Source organism: Maniola hyperantus, chromosome 22 (assembly GCF_902806685.2).
Source record: "Maniola hyperantus chromosome 22, iAphHyp1.2, whole genome shotgun sequence".
NCBI classification, from domain to species: domain Eukaryota; kingdom Metazoa; phylum Arthropoda; class Insecta; order Lepidoptera; family Nymphalidae; genus Maniola; species Maniola hyperantus.
In genome coordinates this window covers 7,413,692-7,433,781 of record NC_048557.2, presented here as the reverse complement: position 1 = coordinate 7,433,781, position 20,090 = coordinate 7,413,692, and the positions used below count along the sequence as shown (strand labels likewise).

The 20,090-nt window shown below is 38.0% G+C and overlaps 1 protein-coding gene across 5 annotated transcripts in view; it reads left to right on the top strand.

Annotated features, from left to right (window-relative positions):
• Positions 1–19,954, top strand: part of LOC117993031 (neuropeptides capa receptor-like) — a 28,868-nt gene extending 8,914 nt beyond the window's left edge. For all 5 annotated transcript variants that reach the window (XM_069506250.1, XM_069506252.1, XM_034980784.2 and 2 more), the window contains 6 exons: positions 4,832–4,922; positions 5,684–5,883; positions 11,002–11,143; positions 12,019–12,122; positions 15,702–15,885; positions 17,779–19,954. In XM_069506250.1, the coding sequence (XP_069362351.1) occupies positions 4,832–4,922; positions 5,684–5,883; positions 11,002–11,143; positions 12,019–12,122; positions 15,702–15,885; positions 17,779–18,055 (998 nt within the window). In that variant the 3' untranslated portion in view covers positions 18,056–19,954. The remainder of the gene's footprint in view (positions 1–4,831; positions 4,923–5,683; positions 5,884–11,001; positions 11,144–12,018; positions 12,123–15,701; positions 15,886–17,778) is intronic.
• The last annotated feature ends 136 nt before the right edge of the window (positions 19,955–20,090 follow it).

Sequence of the window (20,090 nt, the reverse complement as noted above, 5' to 3'; positions counted from 1 at the left end):
GGCCTAGAAAAAGCATTATCTAGGACATAAAACTAAACTATATACTGAACTTAATCCCTGAGGACAGGGATGCCAAAAGCGCTTTGTCAAAAGTGTAACCTTCAGCTTCATACAATTGAATTTTCCATCCAAGGCGACGCCATACTGTATCTAGTCCAAAGCCGAAACTCAATTTTACTTTCAGCTTTGGACGGTAACATCATACCTATTATGGTTTGAAAAGACCAGGACTTCCCTTGTTTAGGCCCTAACAAAATAACAGCGTTGTGGCTTGAGGCTCATGTATGTACAGTGGCAGAAAATATTGTAAATTGACCTTTAGAAAGTGAGTGGTTTCGTAGAGCGGTGTCTCTGTCGTTGAGACCGACGTCACATAGGTATGAATTACAGAGACAACCCTCTACGAAGCCGAAACCTCTTTCTAATAGTCGTTCTATAATATTTCCTGTCGGGTACTGTATCCACAACATTTAGTTAAGTATCGGGCCCTATTTGGCAACGGCACGACACATTTTAGACGCTGAATAAGTTTGATTTTAAGTATTGTCTGTTAATTTATGGTATGTTGTGTAACAATAAAACAAAACCGATTAAATTTTAAAGAAGTTTTGGGATAGGTAACGTTATCTTAAAACAACATCAATTTTATAACCTCATGTTTCATGTCGATGAAAACCAACTTACCACCTTGGCCCTTATTCAGTTTTGATTTAATGTCAACCACAACCAAGATAACGGGCCACCATGATTTGAAGCATGCCCGAAGGTGTCATCGACACATACGAGTCAGTATTTAGTGGTATAGGTATATACATTGATGTTGGAATCCCCCTATACCACTACAGCTACGCGCATTACACACAATTATTGTCTTCACTTTCTGGAATACCAATGTATGAGTTTTGTAATATCTCTCCCCAAAAATAAAGCTACTTATAATAACAACTAAATATCACTAAAATTTAACTCAGTACTGAGTACTGAAGTTCTAAGCACCTATTTATAGAGATAAAGAATGATTAATGATTTAATACTTTTACACTTTTGCTAAGACCACAACTCGCTGTTTCCCTTGTTTACAGTCTCAAGAATTTGCATTAAAAAGGAATTAATCAAAACCGGATCTTACGTTGTTCTTTTGTACATTTTGAATAATTAATTAGCAAAATAAAAAAAATTTACAAAAAAAATAAAAACCGACTTCGTTACACAAACACTAAAAATTGTAAAATAATTTAATTTATTACCGAATATATTATGTATACAAGAGTTAATATAGTTCCATAATAATACTTTTTGGTGCCGGTGCCAATTAGCTTTAGCTGCGCGAATCGTCTAGACTTCATATTTTTATGGGACTCCACAATGGCACCTCATTGGCACCGACCCCAAAAAATATTATTATGGAACTATATTAACTCTTGTATACATAATATATTCGGTAATAAATTAAATTATTTTACAATTTTTAGTGTTTGTGTAACGAAGTCGGTTTTTATTTTTTTTGTAAAAAAAATTTATTTCACAATTTTTAGTGGCCCCATGGAATTATGCTATGACTGGTTAAAAATCTACTGTTTACTAAGCTATTACACTGATCGCGAGCAATTTACTCTTATCCGTTGAGGAGTTCCAGTATCTATCTTCGAAGATGTTCATCAGATCTTCACCAAATTGAAATGGGACCAACTTTGAAGTATACCCTTTCAAACAAAAAAAGAATTTTCAAAATCGGTCCAGGCGTTTTTGAGTAATCGGGGAACATACATAAAAAATTAAAAAAAAATAAAAAAAAATAAAAAAAGATTCCGACGAATTGAGAACCTCCTCCTTTTTTTGAAGTCGGTTAATTAACATTGAGGTAATCTTTTTAATTCGGCGTCGTACCGGAAGCCCACCCCACAATATTAATTATTTCTTGGCATCGTACTGATTTTATTATTTTTCATTCGATGCAAGTAATTCTTGACTACGCTGCGATGTCACCCGGTGATATGTAAGTAATGGTGCAGTCTAAGGATTGTTGTGTAGCGGGTTAATTTTGGAAGGGGTGTGGAACTGGATACTTCTAATTAGGGGTATAGATAGATAGATAGAACATTTAAACCCACATCTACCTATCCCTGATGGGTTCCCTCGCGGCATTATCGTACCGTATCGCTTAAAACTTGGCGGCAGAGTGATATGATAACCTAGACTCGGTCGAAGTCTCCCATTTGCTTCTGCACTTTATTTCTAGTTCGTTCAAATTTCAATTTTAAGGCAGCCCAATACTAGCTAACTCTGCTAATACCTACTAAGTGCCTTTGCTCTTTACGATGTTTTCAAGTGCAGGCAGCTCACGTCGACAGCACTGAAAAGTTGGACAAACTACAAATATAGGTATCGTGTTTTCAATGCGTATTAATCGCGTCAGACGCCCGACGACGTACCGCCGGTGTAAAAAGACCCTTAATGATTGAGTAAACAAAAGTACCTAACTGCCAATTAAAACTAAGCTCCTGAAATTGGCTAAAGGAAGTGCGGTAATTTTTATGCAAAAAGTTATAATGAAGGCTCAAACTTTGTAGAAATAATGTAACATAAAACGTGTTAAAATCAAATTCACTTGCGAGCAAACTCCCAGGGCTGTGGCAAAAATTCGTTGCGAATTCAAATAAGAACTCAGATAAAATTTTCCACGATAGTAGGTAACTATTTTAAGCAAACTAGTTTTCTCTCTGCCTGAGTTAAACACATTTTTCTTTCATTTCCTCTCAGATCTCGACGGAGGGGCGGTAACTTGGGTTGATAAAATATAATATTATCTCGATAATAGCTTTTAATGGAGTCATAAAATATAAATATTTTTGTAGTGGAAACTTCTTTACCCTGTAGTTTTCTTAACAGACCGATAGACAGACAGACGACAAAGTGATCATATAAGAGTTCCTTTTTTCCTTTTGAAGTACGGAACCCTAAAAACAATTCGCTATTGCATATAGAGAGTGTATAAAACTCTGTTATATAGCACATTAAATAAATATTATATTTAAATAACAATAGGGTCGCCTCAAAGACATTTTACTTGGCCTTTTATATATATGGGTTTATGTACTGATCTATTTTATGATCGACCTTCGTCTAGAAAGACACGCAATAGTTTTAAAACTTTTGTCTCATCATGACATCAATTTTATTATGCTAGGTAATATCAAAAAACTTTGATGTGTTGTGGGTATTTTATTATTTACACAGTTTATTTAGTTGGTAGTTACTTACGAACGCAATTTTATTAATATCATAACAATTTAAAACCTTAGCCTAGCATAGCCTTATGCCATAATAACTACTTAAACTTACCTATGGTAACTGGTTTTATAAATAAGGTATACTCAAAAAGATAATAGTCTTGTTCATCATCATCATCATTCATTACCGCCGGGGTGATTACGTATCTTGCGACAGGCTTGCGACAGGCGTAAATCTCGTGTACCCGTAGTACAAGATTTTACGTCTCACCAAACCAAACCAAATTCGAGAGTCGAAATACTTCCGGATCTACTCTAACCACTAGGCTATCACGGGTCTCACGAATAATTTTTTCCTTTCCCTGATACTTCTTCGCCACGTAAATAAGCATGTACCTACCTACCTACTAATTGTGCCTATACATTTTTTTCTTCGTGAGTAACAGGCAAGTGGTAAGATAAGTTACATGCCAAATCAGCGTCGGGTCATACCTACTTACCTTTTCCAGGCACGTCAGGTAAATACCTACCGAGGCTCATAAGTTATAAGAAACTTTTTCGAACTTTTCAACAAATGAATTCAACGCCTTATATATATACCTATACGATGATATCCGACCTTCCTCGACCTATTTATCCTCAACTAGCTGATACCCGCAACTTGCAACAACCGCAACAAATGGATTTAGTTTTTTATAAATACTTACAGTGGGAACTCTTAGATTTTCCGAGATAAAAAGTAGCCTATGTCACTATTCAAGTCTTAAACTATACCCACTCAAAAAATCACGTTGATCCGTTGCGTCAACGTGATAGAAGCGTACCAACAAACAAATACACTTTCACATTTATAATGGGTAGTGATGATGGTGAAAAGTGAAAACCATAAGAAGTTGTAAAGCGGAAAATATACCCAAGTACAGACAAATGTACGGCATTGAAAATAAGTTTTATTTTACTCAGAAATAATATTAGATTTTACACGTATTTCCACGATAATCTAACAAAATCATACAAATATTATAAGAATATAAGTATCATGACGAGAATCCAATTTTCGACGTCAAGATTGATTATGACGAACCGAGTATGGACCAAATCCAATAAAATTGGTACGAGCATCGTAATGCGAAACGTGAATCCCTACTAATAAACAATATATATATAGCTACCAAATTACTTATAATGCGTAAAATTTAACTCCTCACGCGTCATTTTAACTTTTTGTGTGAAATTTCATGTCAAAAGTACGATTTTAGTTTTCATTTTAAAGGTAAACCGTTCTTTTGACATGACAGTTGACCCATAGATTTAAAATAGTGCGTGAGGAGTCATTTTGTACGGACTATAATTAAATTCTAGCCGGAGCGGAGCAAGAGTTTTTAGAGCTTTTTGTATTTTTTTGAACTCTCAAACGAATTATTAAGTAAAAATAGTCCATACAAAAAATATACTTATTAATAAAACCGACTTCCAAAACCACTACAAAGTAAAAAATAACTTGTTTCTACACGTGTATGTGTGTTGAAGTGGGGCGAGCTTTACGCTTTGATTTGTAGTTTCTGTTATGATGCTCGCCTATGATGTTTTCATTGTTTCAGGCCTGCCAAACGACCTGGCCGTGTACTGGCATCAGTACCCCTACAGTTTGGGGCTGGTTTTCTGCAAACTTCGAGCTTTTATATCAGAAGCGTAAGTTTATTACTCTATTTTTGAGTAACTATTTTTAAAGCATCAACACACATTCGTCTAAGCCCTGAATCCTAATGCATTCGTTAAGTGCTGGCCAAATATAAACGCTGTTTGCAAATTGGACCTAGGTCCTTTGTTGAATGAATGAAGTTCATAAACCCACAAAAATTGGTAAGCAAAAATGTGCCTAGTCACCCTCTATTTCATGTTGCGTAAGTACGGCTAAATGTGGGCGTTGTTGGGCCAATATGTAACTACGAGTACAAGGGAGTAATAATATAATATTTAAAAGGCAGTTGTTTCAAGAATTTTAGCTGGATCTCAACGCAAATAAACGTTCTTCGGCTAGCAAACTTCATAATATAGAGCCATAACAAAGCTCTACACTTAATCCGCATGATTTGTATAAGTTTATAAGACCTATAGTGATTATTCAGTAAGAGGTAGGATGTTGTAAAATTTTATGAAGGTTGTTCTTTATCGAAGCTTTTGGAGTTTGGCAACGATTCAATGCTGCCTTACAAAATCAAATTAGATCGTGGTGTTACTGATCATATCATCATCATCATGATCAACCTATCTCCGAGTCGCTATAGAGCACGGGTTTCCTCTCAAAATGAGAAGGGTATTAGTCTTCCACGCTGGCGAATAGTGCGGATTGGCAGACTTCATACACCTTTGAAAACATTATGGAGAATTCTCAGGCATGTAGATTGTAGGTTTCCTCACCATGTCTTCCTGCATATGTCATTTTGTTGTAGTGCCACCTACGTGTCAGTGCTGACAATATCCGCGTTCTCCTTGGAGCGCTACCTGGCGATATGTCACCCTCTACACCTGTATGCGATGGCGGGCCTCACGCGGGCCTCTCGCATCATCGTGGTGTTGTGGGTTGTGGCGTTCATCAGTGCTTCGCCCTTCGCCGCCTACAGCGACATCAGCTATCGGGATTACCCGCCACGTAAGTTCAATCATAGAACAGTCACATTATAAAGAGCGACACTGGTACGATGCCTATGATGTTGTGGTAAATGAGGACCACAACGACTCCTTAACTTTGATCCGCACTTTTACAGCAAGATTTCTCTATCTATTCTGCTTCGTTGAACCTTGGTATCTCATATCATTCCTTACTCTGTGAAACATAGTCGCTAAAAACTCTAAACAATTAGGTCTGCTGACTTTTTTTTCTTCTAAAAAGTGGCTAACTTCGAAAAGTAGTTTTTGAGTCATCGCCAAAAACATGAGAATTATAAAAAACTAGCTGCCCCAGCGAACTTCGATTCTTTTTCAGGTTTTTTTTTTTAATTTTTTTCTCCGTAAGAACCATCCCCGTACTTCAAGGAATATTATGAAAAAAGAATTAGCGAAATCGGTTCAGCTGTTCTCGAGATTTGAGATCAGCAACACATTCAGCAATTCATTTTTATATATAGAGATTGATGTTTCTGAAAAAGAATGCTACGTAGGACCAAGGTTTTCAATTTGGCCCTACGTAGCAAACTTCTTTAGAAGTATTAATTAGGACTTGGCAGACACACTGACGTGTGTCATGATTTCCCTAGAGTCTAGATTCCCATATTTTTAGAAAAAACTGATAATATAACAAGCGTTAGAATTGCTTGCAACCTGAAATTGTGTACATAATTATACTTAATTAACTCTGTATCATTTTCAGGTAATTACACGAAATACCTAATTACTAATCTCGTATTGTAGTACGTTATACGTAAAGCCAGTCTACAAATTAATATATTTAAGTGTAGATTATTTGGGGCCAGACAAAGAGAACAAAGCTCTAGGGAGTCGTTCGATATTTATTAATAGTACATTAATCCCTGGACTTCACAGCGTGTTATCAACCTTAACTGTCTTGTTTGATGTTTTGTTAACTACTATTATTAGTTAGCATATTTGTGATGACGGATATGGATGACGAATGACGAAGTCCTGGGTTCGTTTCTCGAGTCGGGTCAAAAAAAAATGTTACATTACGCAGCATAAAATAATGTACATCGATCGACCTTTAGAAGGAGATAGCGGATTTGTTGAGCATTGTCTCTGTCGTTGAGACCGATAAAACGTCATAAAGGTATGACTGACAGTGACAACGCTCTACAAAGCCGAAAAGACATTCTAATGGCCGATGTACATTACTTTCTGCCGCGTACTGTACCTAAGTAGTCTGAAGACTATCACGACTAGTACTAAGACTAGAAATAAGTATTTGTAGTACTGAGGTACTATCCCGGAGTCAGAAAATTGGCGGTGTCCCACCCCCCGTGCCTCGGAGAGCACGTGAAGCTGTCGGTGCTGCACCTGATCTTTCTCCGGTCGTGTCAGACTCTCATAGCCCAATAGTTATAAACCAATGGTTAAGAGAGTGCGGGAATAGAGGGTGTATCTGTTTGCGCACAAACTTGTGCACTTCTCCCGTGCATTTGGCTTATCTCCATGAAGATAAGCCACCGCCGCGCCGCCGCCGTGGCCGAAACCGACCCGCGTCTGCGGGTTTGCTCGGCGGATTTATCAGTACCCTTATTATCAGTACCCATATTATAAATGCGAAAGTGTATTTGTTTGTTGGTCTGTTAGTTTGTTGATTTGTTGGTTTGTCCTTCAATCACGTCGCAACGGATCAATGGATTGACGTGATTTTTTGCATGGGTATAGTCAAAGACCTGGAGAGTGACATAGGCTTTTTATCGCGAAAATCCAAAGAGTTCCCACGGGATTGTTAGAAACCTAAATCCACGCGATCAAAGTCGCGGGCGTCAGCTTGTGTTTTATAATAAATCCTCTTTATTCCATATCTCGTGGAAATTTAGAAAAAAAACAGCCTTCATTATAAAGGGAACATCTGTTCAAAATTTCAGCTTTCTTGGAAATAGCCCGTTAAGACGACCTCCCTGGACAGTGGTGAACGCTGTGGTCTACAGTAGGCATCCCATAGACAAGTAGGCATCTAAAGTAGGCATAAAGCGGTCCCGGGTTCGATTCCCGCCAGAGGAAATTTGGGAATGTATATTTTCTAAATTTTCTCGGGTCCGGTCTGGTGGGAGGCTTCGGTCGTGGCTAGTTACCACCTTGTCGGGAAAACCGTGCCGCCTAGCGATTTAATGGAAATTCCGAGGCATCTGTGTAAAAATCATGTAGGTCAGACCTATAGGTTTCAAAAAGTTAATGTAGCAAAATAATATTTTGTGGTCCTTTTGTGCGTCAAACAACGTTGCGGTTTAAAAAACCTAAGCTTTCAAGCGCGAGTTTTCAGTAGCTGTATTCATTCACTCAGACCAGAAAAGTTTTAAGTACAGTCTAGACAATTTTTAAAAGCGCAATATTTTGGAATAACTTTTCTCCACATATCATGCAACAAAGGTGATAGAATATCTAACTACCAGAGACACACGAATCAACCGCATCATTTGTATTGAGGAAACTGAACTGAAAGCGTTATCGTAACCTCGGCTCACGCATTTCTACAGCACGGCCAATGCTTTTAGCTGTTAGCATCACTCGCATTTTTATGTAGTAGGTACTTACTTACTGAAACATTTGCCCCTTATGGCTCTAACGGCTGTTGCGCCTCCTGATGCGTATCCTGTGGAATGCGCGGTCTCTTTAGGTGCAACCCACTCCGGCTTCGCTCAGGTAGTACTTCTGATTGACCAAAACGCACACCAGCGCGGCGTCTTTTCTGTAAAGAATTATTATTAACTAGATGATGCCGCGCGACTTCGTCCGCGTGGATTTAGATTTTTAAAAATCCCGTGGGAACTCTTCGATTCCCCGGGATGCAAGCTATATCTGTTCCTAATTTGGTCAAAATCGGTTGAACGGATGGGCCGTGAAAGGCTAGCAGACAGATAGACAGACAGACAGACAGACCCACTTTCGCATTTATAATATTAGTATGGATTAATTTGATGTAAGGACACAGACCACTACAGTCTGTGGTCAAAGCTCATAAAGCTGAATTTAGGTTTTAAGTATTTATCAAAAAGACTTGATTCCGTCAATTGATGACAATTGATGACAATTCCGTTCCGTTTGCATTGCCCCAAAGTTTATGCAGTCGCATTGAAACTTGGCATCGAATTTCCACACAAATTCAGTTTTTTTACTCCTTTCAATACAAGTAAGTACCTACCTTCTTACGCTTGACTTTCGCAAGCTCTTTAAATTCATCAAAGGTCTGTTTCTCTCAACGATCTCTGTTTATTTCATCGGTTGCTCTTAATTAATCATCTAATAGTTTGGAATGCTCTGAGAGTGGTCGAGATTCCTCCTAACATTAAGGTCGTTCCTTTGTCTTAGGTTTCAAGGTCTTAACTCTTGTTTATTGTTTAAAGTACATATTTTGTTAGGACCGTGACAATATATCTAATAAGCTTGAAAGTCAAATATTATGTTTCAAGTTGTAATTATATTGCTAATTGACACAGTAGCTACGCCGTAGCTGCTTCTCCGGTCGTATATAATAAGTCCCGCAAATTGCTATTGCGCTGGAATCATGTCTCATTAACATCGAAATGACGTCATTTTGACGTCAGCTGAAATAAAAATATACGAGAAATATACCATCAGCTGAAAACTTCAGTTTAGTGCTGACATCACTAAAATGGCGGCCACGCGCATTAGTAATTTGCGGGACCTATGCTACATATTCGGACTTGAGAGTGAGTAAATAGAGACATAGAATATACAAGTAATGGTACTGACAAACCTGTGTGTTTGGACCAAGAATACACACATTAATTCATACTTAAGACTTTTTTTAATGGACTAGCGCTTGGCTGCAATCACACCTGCTGGCAAGTGATGATGCAGCCTAAAATGGAGCGCGCTTACCTAGAAGATGCCAATTCACTCTTGACTTGATGGTACCTAAATTAAAAGTGCATGGAAAACTGATGCCAGAACGGTTTGAAACGAGGACGCAAACCAATCCGTAATAATTAAATTAATTTTGGTATAAATCATAGACTCAGATATTGGGGCCGATTCTCTTGTACACAATCTCTAAACTAAACTAAAATGACACGTCTAAATCTATTGTTATCCCTCTCATAATGTTGCTTGCGGAAAAGGATAGCACTAGATTTAGACCTGTTAATTTAGTTTAGTTTAGAGATTGTGTACAAAAGAATCGGCCCCATTATCAATTGTTTTTAGAATGTGTCTACAAAATTTCATTGAGTTTGATTGGTTAGTATTCAAATGAGAACCAAAAACGTTTGTTCCTCGTAACGATTAAGTATTTTAGCAGTAGATGTAAGAAACGAAAGGTCCAATTTGTATCTCCAAAGTAGGTCACCCAAATGGTGCTATCTATGTCGAAGTAATGGTGTCGATTAATAAGGCTCTATGGCTATTGAGAATGGGATAAGGCATTTCAGTCCAATTGATGTGGGCTGTGTTCAATAAAACAGACGATTATTTTCCTTAACAACCTTCGGATATCAGTCTACTACACTTACATCCTTGTAGGTATATTATGGGGCTTTATCTATTATAACCAATGATAATAATAATATATCATAATGCTTATACTTTTTCATACCTATTATTTCACAGTTTATTATTAAAACTGTCTGTTTCAATACCATTAAATCTACCTAATTAATTAAAACTAAATCACATACTAGACTATGGTGTATATGTGGCTAAATTTCATCGCAGCGCTTATCAATTCCACCGCAGAGAAATTTAGGAGGTATATTATACCGGGTAAGTGTAGTACGTGACAGATGGCGATTGAGGTCTGGGGCGGGGTACCCCCCGCACATCAGTACGTCACCCGCGCTCGCCCGCATCGGGTTACGCGGGGGCTGTGTGGGTGTGCGAGGCGTCCCCACCCCGGTTGCCATCTCAACCTGTCGCTACTATATATACTTACTATATTATACCTAGCCAAAATACTGGCGGAATATCAAAGATTTCTTTAATTCTTTAGTTTTATTCATTTGCAATATTATGGTTCACATCACCCATGAAATATAGCTGAAATGGCAATAACAACGTAAATGAACGATAAGAAATTTTGAGTTATCCAGTTTAAAAGTCACTGTTTGTTTAGATTCCGGCAACATATCGACGGACTCCGCATTCTGCACCCTCACGGCGTCATCTCCGCTGCTGGAGATCAGCAGCATCTTCTTCTTCTTCGTCCCCGCCATACTCATCCTTTGCTTGTATGTCACCATGGGGATACATATAAGGTAAGATGAAGTAAAGAAGGAGCCACGATTATTAGTAACTAGCTGATGCCCGCGACTTCGTACGCGTGAATTTAGGTCTTAAAAATCCCGTGGGAACTCATCAATTTTCCGGGATGAAAAGTAGCCTATGTCCTTCCCCGGGATATAAGATAACTCTGTACCAAATTTCGTCAAAATCGGTTGAACGGTTGGGCCGTGAATAGCTAGCAGACAGACAGACAGACAGACACACTTTCGCATTTATAATATTAAGTATGGGTGAGAGAGCGACGCGAGGAGGAGGCGGAGGAATCCATACTTCTAAACCAATATCTAGTAAATGTGAAAATGTGTCACCCTGTCTGTCATGCTAGCTTTTCACGACAGCTTCCCATTACATGATATAGAACTTCCCGAGGAAGGACATATTATAAATAATATGCTACCTTTTGTACTGGAAGATCAAAAAGTTTTCACGAGAATTTTAAAAAACCTTAATCCACGAGGGCGAAGCTGCTGGCATCATCTAGAACCTACCTATCTAATCTACTTAATATAATCAGCACTTTCATAAAAATATTACTTACTCTGTCATTATTATTCCTTTCTCAATTCGATAGGCTTCTAATTTTAAGCAATTCCTTACCCACGGTCCGCATCGAATCACGCGCTTTGCATGATAAATACGCCACGAACCCTTATTTCTACGGAGTTGAACTAGAAAAATAAATAGCGCTCCAAACTTTGAGTAAAATAAATAAAATTACCAGTGCTAATCCAATGGTCCAAAATCACAGTGCCGCCAGACGTTACTTATTTTCTGAGAAATGGAAGATTGGGGTCTTTTTTTCTGTCTGTCTGTCTGGTTCAGATGTCGGGCACGTATTTTTTACCAGGTCAACCCGTGTGAGCGCGAAGACAAAGATTGGGTTGTTCAAGGACCACGTGGACGGAGAATCACGACAAGCTAAGTCGAGGAAAGCCGTTATACGTATGTTGGGTGAGTTGTTTATACTATGACTAGCTAACCCACCCCGGCTTCGCTCGGGTGGAATTTAGAAAATCGGCGTGGGGGTGGAATGTCCAAAACTCCTTAATTACGTACTTATTCATGCTTCATTTGTAACCGAAAACCCAAATACCAATTTTCATGATAATAACTTTTAAAATGACGGACTTCCATCCCCTTAGGGACTGAACTTTCAAAAATCCTTTCTTAGTGAGAGACGTTATAAAAGAAACCTTTACATAAGTATAATCACTTTTTTTGCTGATGATTTTGTTCATTTGTAGAGTTCCGTACCTCAAAAGGAAAAACGGTACCCTTATAGGATCACTTTGTTGTCTGTCTGTCTGTCTGTCGGTGTGTCAAGAAACCTACAGGGTACTTCCTGTTGACCTAGAATCATGAAATTTGGCAGGTAGGTAGGTTTTATAGCAGACATTAGGGGAAAAATCTGAAAACTGTGAATTTAGGCTTACATCACACAAAAAAATTAAATTGTGATTATGAACTAATATTAGTATTTTCAATTTTCGAAGTAAGATAACTAGAACAAGTGGGGTATCATATGAAAGGGCTTCACCTGTGCATTCTAAACAGATTTTTATTTATTTTTATAGTTTTTGAATTATCGTGCAAAATGTCGAAAAAAAAAGACTGTAGTACGGAACCCTCGTTGCGCGAGCCTGACTCGCACTTGGCCGGTTTTTAAATGTTACTTCTGTCCGATAAAAGATCTGAGTCTTACTTTAAAAACTGTAAGGTTAGAATATTACTATACTTTACGACTTCAAAACTTTATATGTCTATTTTACTTCTGACGTTGCATAGTAACCCACGATAATCCTGAAAGTTTTCGAGATGTGCAGACTCGTACTAAAGGTTCGGAGTCAGTACACCCTTTTAGTTACAAGGACGTAAATTAGGTCAATAACGAAAACCGGGTGACCTAACTTAACTAGATAATTATGTTGCCTGAAGGCTGGAGCTCTAATAGACACAAATTTAAACTTTAAGGTCATAACAAACACATAGTGCAACGGAAGCTAGGCGCGACGGAAACTGTATGACAGAACGGTCACAGAAGATTTATTTCTTACTAGCGACCTGCCCTGTATTCGCATGGGTAGCAATTTTCGTAGGGATCTCTAATTTCTTAAAATAAAATATAGCCTATGTTACCCAGGAATAATATAGCTTTCTAATGGTGTACGAATTTTCAAAATCGGTTCAGTAGTTCCAGAGATTACCCCCTACAAACAAACTTAAAAACTGGATGGTTCTTGCGGAGAGAAAAATTTAAAAATTCGAATCGACTGTTAGGCGGAACGAAGTTCGCCAGGGCAGCTAGTGATCCTTTAAAAATCTACCTAACGAAACTTAGATTAAAGTTCGCAAACTTTTCATTTCATTTCTAGTTTTTATCTACTTTACTAGCTCTTTTTCTTTAAAGTTTCGTGAAAACTGAAAACCTACAATAGGTAGGTAACCTACTTCTACTGAACCGCGCAAAACATTCTATTGCCTAAGGCAGGTTCGCACAATCTACTATCGCCTGAGTGATTACAGAGCCGAGACTCTGATGCTTCTCAACAGCAGAGAGCTATGAATGCTCAAATGATTCCGTTCAGAAGCCCAAGACCTCAAGCGTCTTAATGGAAGTTTATGTTACTGAGGGAAAGTGATCGTTCACTCGTATTTTAACCAACCAATTTTATTTCTACCAACATACAAACTGCAAACATTCTAGAATTTCTAGATGTAAAACAGTCTAGAGAAGATAAATTTCTAAGTAAACTGAGAAAACATTTCGCAGTATATTGGCCTGAGTCTTAGTATAACTATTAATTAAGTTTAAAGTTTAATGACCATAATCTATCTAAGTAAGTCTCTAATAATGACTATCTAGGTTATACGTATCTACCACTACCAACCTTGCGAACTAAACAATTTTGTAATTAAAACAACAATCGACAAACTTTTTTAGTTGAACCATTTATACTTAGGTACCTCCCTTAACAAAATTAAATGAACAATTGAATACTGACGTACGATGGTACGGAACCCTTTTTTTGCGAGTCCGACTCGCACTTGACTGGTTTTTGAATAATGTTTTGTTTCCCTACCCCGCTCACCGCTGCATATACACCGCGCCTCGTAAAGTCATTACGTGATGATGTTATTTAAAACCGCTTAAAGGTATGATTTCGAACCACGCTGCACGCAGCAGCGCTGATGCAACAGTGCTGTCACCAGCTGTCACAGTCCTGTCACGGCACTACTGGTCCCCATACAATCTCTATAAGCTTATATGACATTAGTCACATTACATTCCGAGCTAGGCAGCAATGTCGCGGCAGCAATGTCACGGCAGCAATGTAGCGGAGCATTGCTGCCTAACTCGGAATGTAATGTCATATAAGCTTATAGAGATTGTAAGGGGGCCAGTAGTGCCGCGACAGGACTGCGACAGCTGGTGCGAGCACTGTTGCGGCAGCGCTGCTGCGTGCATCGTAGTTCGGAATCATACCTTAAAACTAACATGTTACTTTCGCTTATTCTGGCTTCTATATAAGAGATCCATTAAGTTTACCCTTCATTTGCATAAGTTGTTCTTGCGTTAAAACTATAATAAACAAATAACCCTGACGTTCCCTTCAGAAGTTAGTTAACTTTGAGTTTCTACAAAGCGTCTTTGTAACATGTTAAATAAACATGATTCACTTGATGACTTAGTTATCTCTAAAGGTTGATTCCCACTGACAGAGAATGGAAGTGATAATTAAAACTTTACATAGCATATAAATTGACCTCTAGTCTAGGCTCTATCTTCACAACGTAATAGACTTTCTACCGAGAAAAACGACAAAACGCTCGCGGCCTATAGGCCTACCATCTTTCATGTAAGTAGTTTAATAATTATGGTTTCATACCTCAAAAGGAAAAAGGTACCCTTATAAGATCACTTTGTTGTCGTATGTCGGTATGAGATTAGAGAAACAGGAACGCACGGAGGTTCCTAGTTAACTGTCGTGTTGTGATTTTAATATTAAATACCAAAAAATTTACTAAGTACTAATGCCAAAATTGTTTTCACAAAAAAAGACCTAAAGGTTCCTAAGTTTCCCTGTATCTCGTATGGTTTTGGATTTTCCCATGTTGTCCTAGTTAAAAAAAACACACTGTATAAATTTTATTGTTTTCCTTTCATATTTTGATACCCCACTTGATATATAGTTATCTTACTTCGAAAATGAAAACACTAAAGTATTAGTTCATGAACACAATTAATTTTTTTTTGTGATCCAGACCACAAACTCACGGTTTTTTAGATTTTTCCCCGAATGTCAGCTATAAGACCTACCTACCTGCCAAATTTCATGATTCTAGGTCAACGGGAAGTATCCTGTCGGTTTCTTGATAATATATCGACAGACAGACAGACAGACAGACAGACAGACAGACAGACAGACAGACAGACAGACAGACAACAAAGTGATCCTATTATAAGGGTTTCTTTTTGAGGTACGGAACGCTAAAAACTATAATCAACTTCAGTTAATAATATTTTTCTAGTTGCGGTCGTGATAGCATTCTTCGTATGCTGGGCGCCGTTCCACGTCCAGAGGCTATTCTTCATCTACGGCTATGACCATCCTCAGTTCCACGTCATCAACGAGCATCTGTTCAACGTGGCTGGTGCTCTGTACTACGTGTCAGCGACTGTGAACCCGATCTTGTACAATGTCATGAGTGCCAGGTGAAAATCGCGTTATGGTACCTAATCCATTTTTTTTTATAAAGAATATTAGCCATATTAAATGACTAATATTCCCCTTTCCTCTCCAATTAAGCCTCAGGCTTGTGCTAGGAGTAGGTACGACAATAGTGCAACGGGCGGGATTTGAACCGTCGACCTTTCGGTTTTCAGTCCACTCCTATACCGGTTGAGCTATTGAGGCTCTAAAATCATTTGATCTGCTTTAAAATTTCGACTATTGCAATAATTATAATAATAATATTTATATTTCATTTTCAACTAGCTTATGCTCGCGACTTTGTACGCGTGGATGACGCAAATTTTGCGAACCCCTATTTCACCCCCTTCGCCCAATTTTCAAAAATCCTTTCTTAGCGGATGCCTACGTCATAATAGCTATCTGCATGCCAAATTTCAGCCCGATCCTTTCAGTAGTTTGAGCTGTGCGTTAATAGATCAGTCAGTCAGTCAGTCACTTTTTCCTTTCATATAACTTACTATGTTTAAAAAAGAATGTCATCGCATATAAAGCAAGTTACGAGGGCAAATATATAAATATTTGGATAAGGTCCTATGCAACTATTTTCGTATAGAAACTTAAACATTAAGTATTTGTAATACCTAGCCGAAATTCGACTGTCTCTATAATCACGATTTAGGGTAAGCAAAACTACCTTAGTTAGTGAAAAAAGGTCTTGGGGTCTCAAATTGTAGTTATTAGATTCTCTTTACTAGAAACGATATTTCCAAAATCGATATTTTATTCATTAATTTCATAAATATCGTAACATGATTTGCATTTATATTTAAACGAACTTTGCTCGTTTACTAATATTTTATCGAGGAGTGGAACGCGCGTAATATAAATATAAATTCCAATTTCCAAGTGCTTCTATCTACGTTTTCTTATTTATGCGATCGTTATCGTATGAACTACGTAGGTCCTTTTTAGAACCAGCTTAGTATTTTGTTATGTCGTTATGTAGATACAAAATAGTAAACGATCGTACAAAAATATTAGTTCCCTAGGGATCAGACAATAAAATAGTTATTATTTAATAACTAAACATGAACTATCCAATAGGATGATAATATCTCTCATAAGAGACAAGCTAAGCTGATTCCTAGTCCCATGAGAGATTACTTTATACCTACTTTAGATTTGAGATTTACTAGAGATTTAGCTACTTATGTCCTGCTACTTGATACCTACTACTTTTTTATATTTATTACTGGCCCAGCAAACAGTTTCTATTTTCTATTTCTATAGGAGTCGCTACAGTGATGATGATTTTCTTTCCACTGATGAAACATAAGCTATATCTTATATGTATTATAAACAGACTGCCGATAATTATAGCGTAAACCGCTGCGCGCTGGGTAAATAGAAAATTAAGCTTATGCATTCAGTTATCTATAAAACGAACCTAGAATCTAGACCCACCACTCAGAAAGGGGTTTCAGAAACTCGACCCGAGTGGAGCCGGGGCGGGTCAGTTAGTCAAAAGCTGATAATATGAAAACTAAATGAAGCCCACGACTTAGTGTGCGCAAATTAGGTTGTTATAAATCCCTTTTTTTTTTTATTATTATTACAATAAAACTTAAAGCTAGCCTTATCTAATTACTATATAAATCATGACCGCGTGGAATGGTGCCAAGAATACTGGCTGCATTTCCGCGCTGGACAGCCAGGCTGATCCGTTGCGCAAAAAATGAGCCAGCCTTTGGGAACTCCTTGATTTTCCGGGTTAAAAAGTAGCCTATATCATTTCCCGGAATGCAAGCTACCTCTGTGTGTCGTCCAAATCAATTAAACGGATGGGCTGTGAAAAATTAGCAAACAGACAGACACACAATCACATATTAATAATGGATGTTTTCTTCCATCAGATACCGAATGGCATTCCACGAGACGCTACTCTGCAAACATCCAGACCGCAACAACTTCGACTACACCCGGCGCGAAACCACCATGTCCTCGACCTATCGGAACAAGTCCAGCTTCTACAGAGAGCCTAGCAGCCAAACCACCAGGATATCCACTAGCAAAGTGGACTACGTCAAGGATGAATCCCCATTCTCTATCGAAGCTAAAATTGATGAGAATACTATATTTTATTTCCCAAACGGAGAGGAAAACCATAATAATTGTGAAATTGTGCCGTAGAAGCAAAATATAAAGAGAGATAGTAATCCGGCGCCTTTGATCTCGTGGTAAATGACGATCACGACTGTACCCTTCCTTCTACATAAGGTCCTACGTAGGCCAGTTTGGGCCGTTCCTGCGCCCCGCACTTACCGCACGAACACGATTGCTCTGTCTAGACGGATTCGTCGAACCTCTGTATATAATATCATATCCTTACTCTATAGTAGAAGTACCTACAATTATAGTTACCCAACCTGTTTTCGGAAGCTCAATTTTTATGATGCTGATGATACAAACTCCTTCATCAAAAATACCACTAAGTATATAAACTAATAGGATATAAATAAGTAAGGTCATGGAAATAATATTTTATTCCGTGAACGAGATTGACTTTATGAAGGCTGAATCAATCGCAACTGAATTAATAGACGAGAGCGCAGGATTTTATTTCCTGAACGGAGCTTAAAATAAGTTGTGGAAGAAAATGTGTTGCGAAATTATACCATCGAAGCAGCTATGGCCTATAAAATTAATAAAATCTTGATCTTTGAATTCCGACGGCCGGTACACTCAAGATCGGATGTCCGGATTTTTATGAAAGCGAATAAATAAGTCCTCGAGTTCAAATAACCCAGTAAGTATACAAACCCTCAGGATATTTACCAGAAAAGTGGACTTTATGAAAGCTGAATCCATCAAAACTAAAAAGATGAAACTCATATTATGTAACAATAGGTACCTATCAAATAAAATATTATTTCCCGAACGGAGCCAGTAGAAGTGGTTGAAAATAATCTTAATAACTATGAGATTATTTACCGTAAAAAATATGTGGATCGTAAATTTTCAAGATTATTGATTGTTGACCACAGTCTAGTCGCCCTGATTTATAGAGTCGTGTCAATTTTGATAAAATAATATGTTTGAACCATAGATTAATTATTGGTCTCGCTCCGCTCTACTTGAACTCTTATACAACGTGGAACACGATGACCGTCGACCGTTGACCGTGGACCTCACCGCTGGCTGGCGAAATGCTTAACCGGCGTAGATACAGACAAGGAATGTTGAATTTTCTTATACGTAACTAATTAATAAGTATAATATTTGTGGGTAGGATTAAGGTTACAACGCCCATAATACTTGATCACGAGGAAGACCTAAGAAGGTTACTCATCTAAAAATTGGCTTGGTGCCCTAAGTGAAACTAGGTAACCGAGAAACCTAAGTACATGAGATTTATTACATAACAGACTTATTCCAGAAGGGGATAAATCACTGGTCAAACAAAACGCGTGATATGCTGCTCCTAGAAGTTGTATGTGACTGGCAAACGAATTGAGCAAAGAGCAACGTAGTGGTAGCACAGCCAATGGTGTGCTCTCGCGCGGTAGAAATCTCCTCGTGTCCCCGTCGACCAATGAGAATCGACAGAAGGCATTGCTCACGTTGTTTGCTAGTTACTGTACAAGGAACTGTATGATGATCAAAGCCGAGCCACGCGTATAGTGCGCGCAAAACAAGTAGTTAGTCTAATCTGAACACGAGACGTATAGCCTGCGCCTTGTACAAAAACAGATCTCAGCCGAGCTTCATTGCAGTCAGTTGTTTTGTATGCCCAAGCCTCATCAGACAAATAACAAGACCAGAAAGTGCAGTCTCGGTAGAAAGGATTAAAATTAGAGATCATCATCATCATCATCAACCGATAGACGTTCACTGCTGGACATAGGTCTCTTGTAGGGACTTTCAAATGCGCCGCCTGAATCCAGCGGTTCCCTGCGTCAGGAAATTAGAGATAGGTAAAAGTAAAGTAGGTATTTTATATGTGTATATTGTATGTGTTAGTTGGAATAATACATTTTTGAATTAAAACTGTACAAAACTGATTTTGTATGTTGTGTTGTGAGTTGTAACTCGAATAAAAGTATTTTAAAAATTAAATTAATTTATTTCATAGTCCTAACTCCTAACAGTCCGCTACCTACCTAAAAGCTAGCTATATCTACATGATCATCATTTTACAGAATAAAAGCACGGCGGCCCTTTTGAT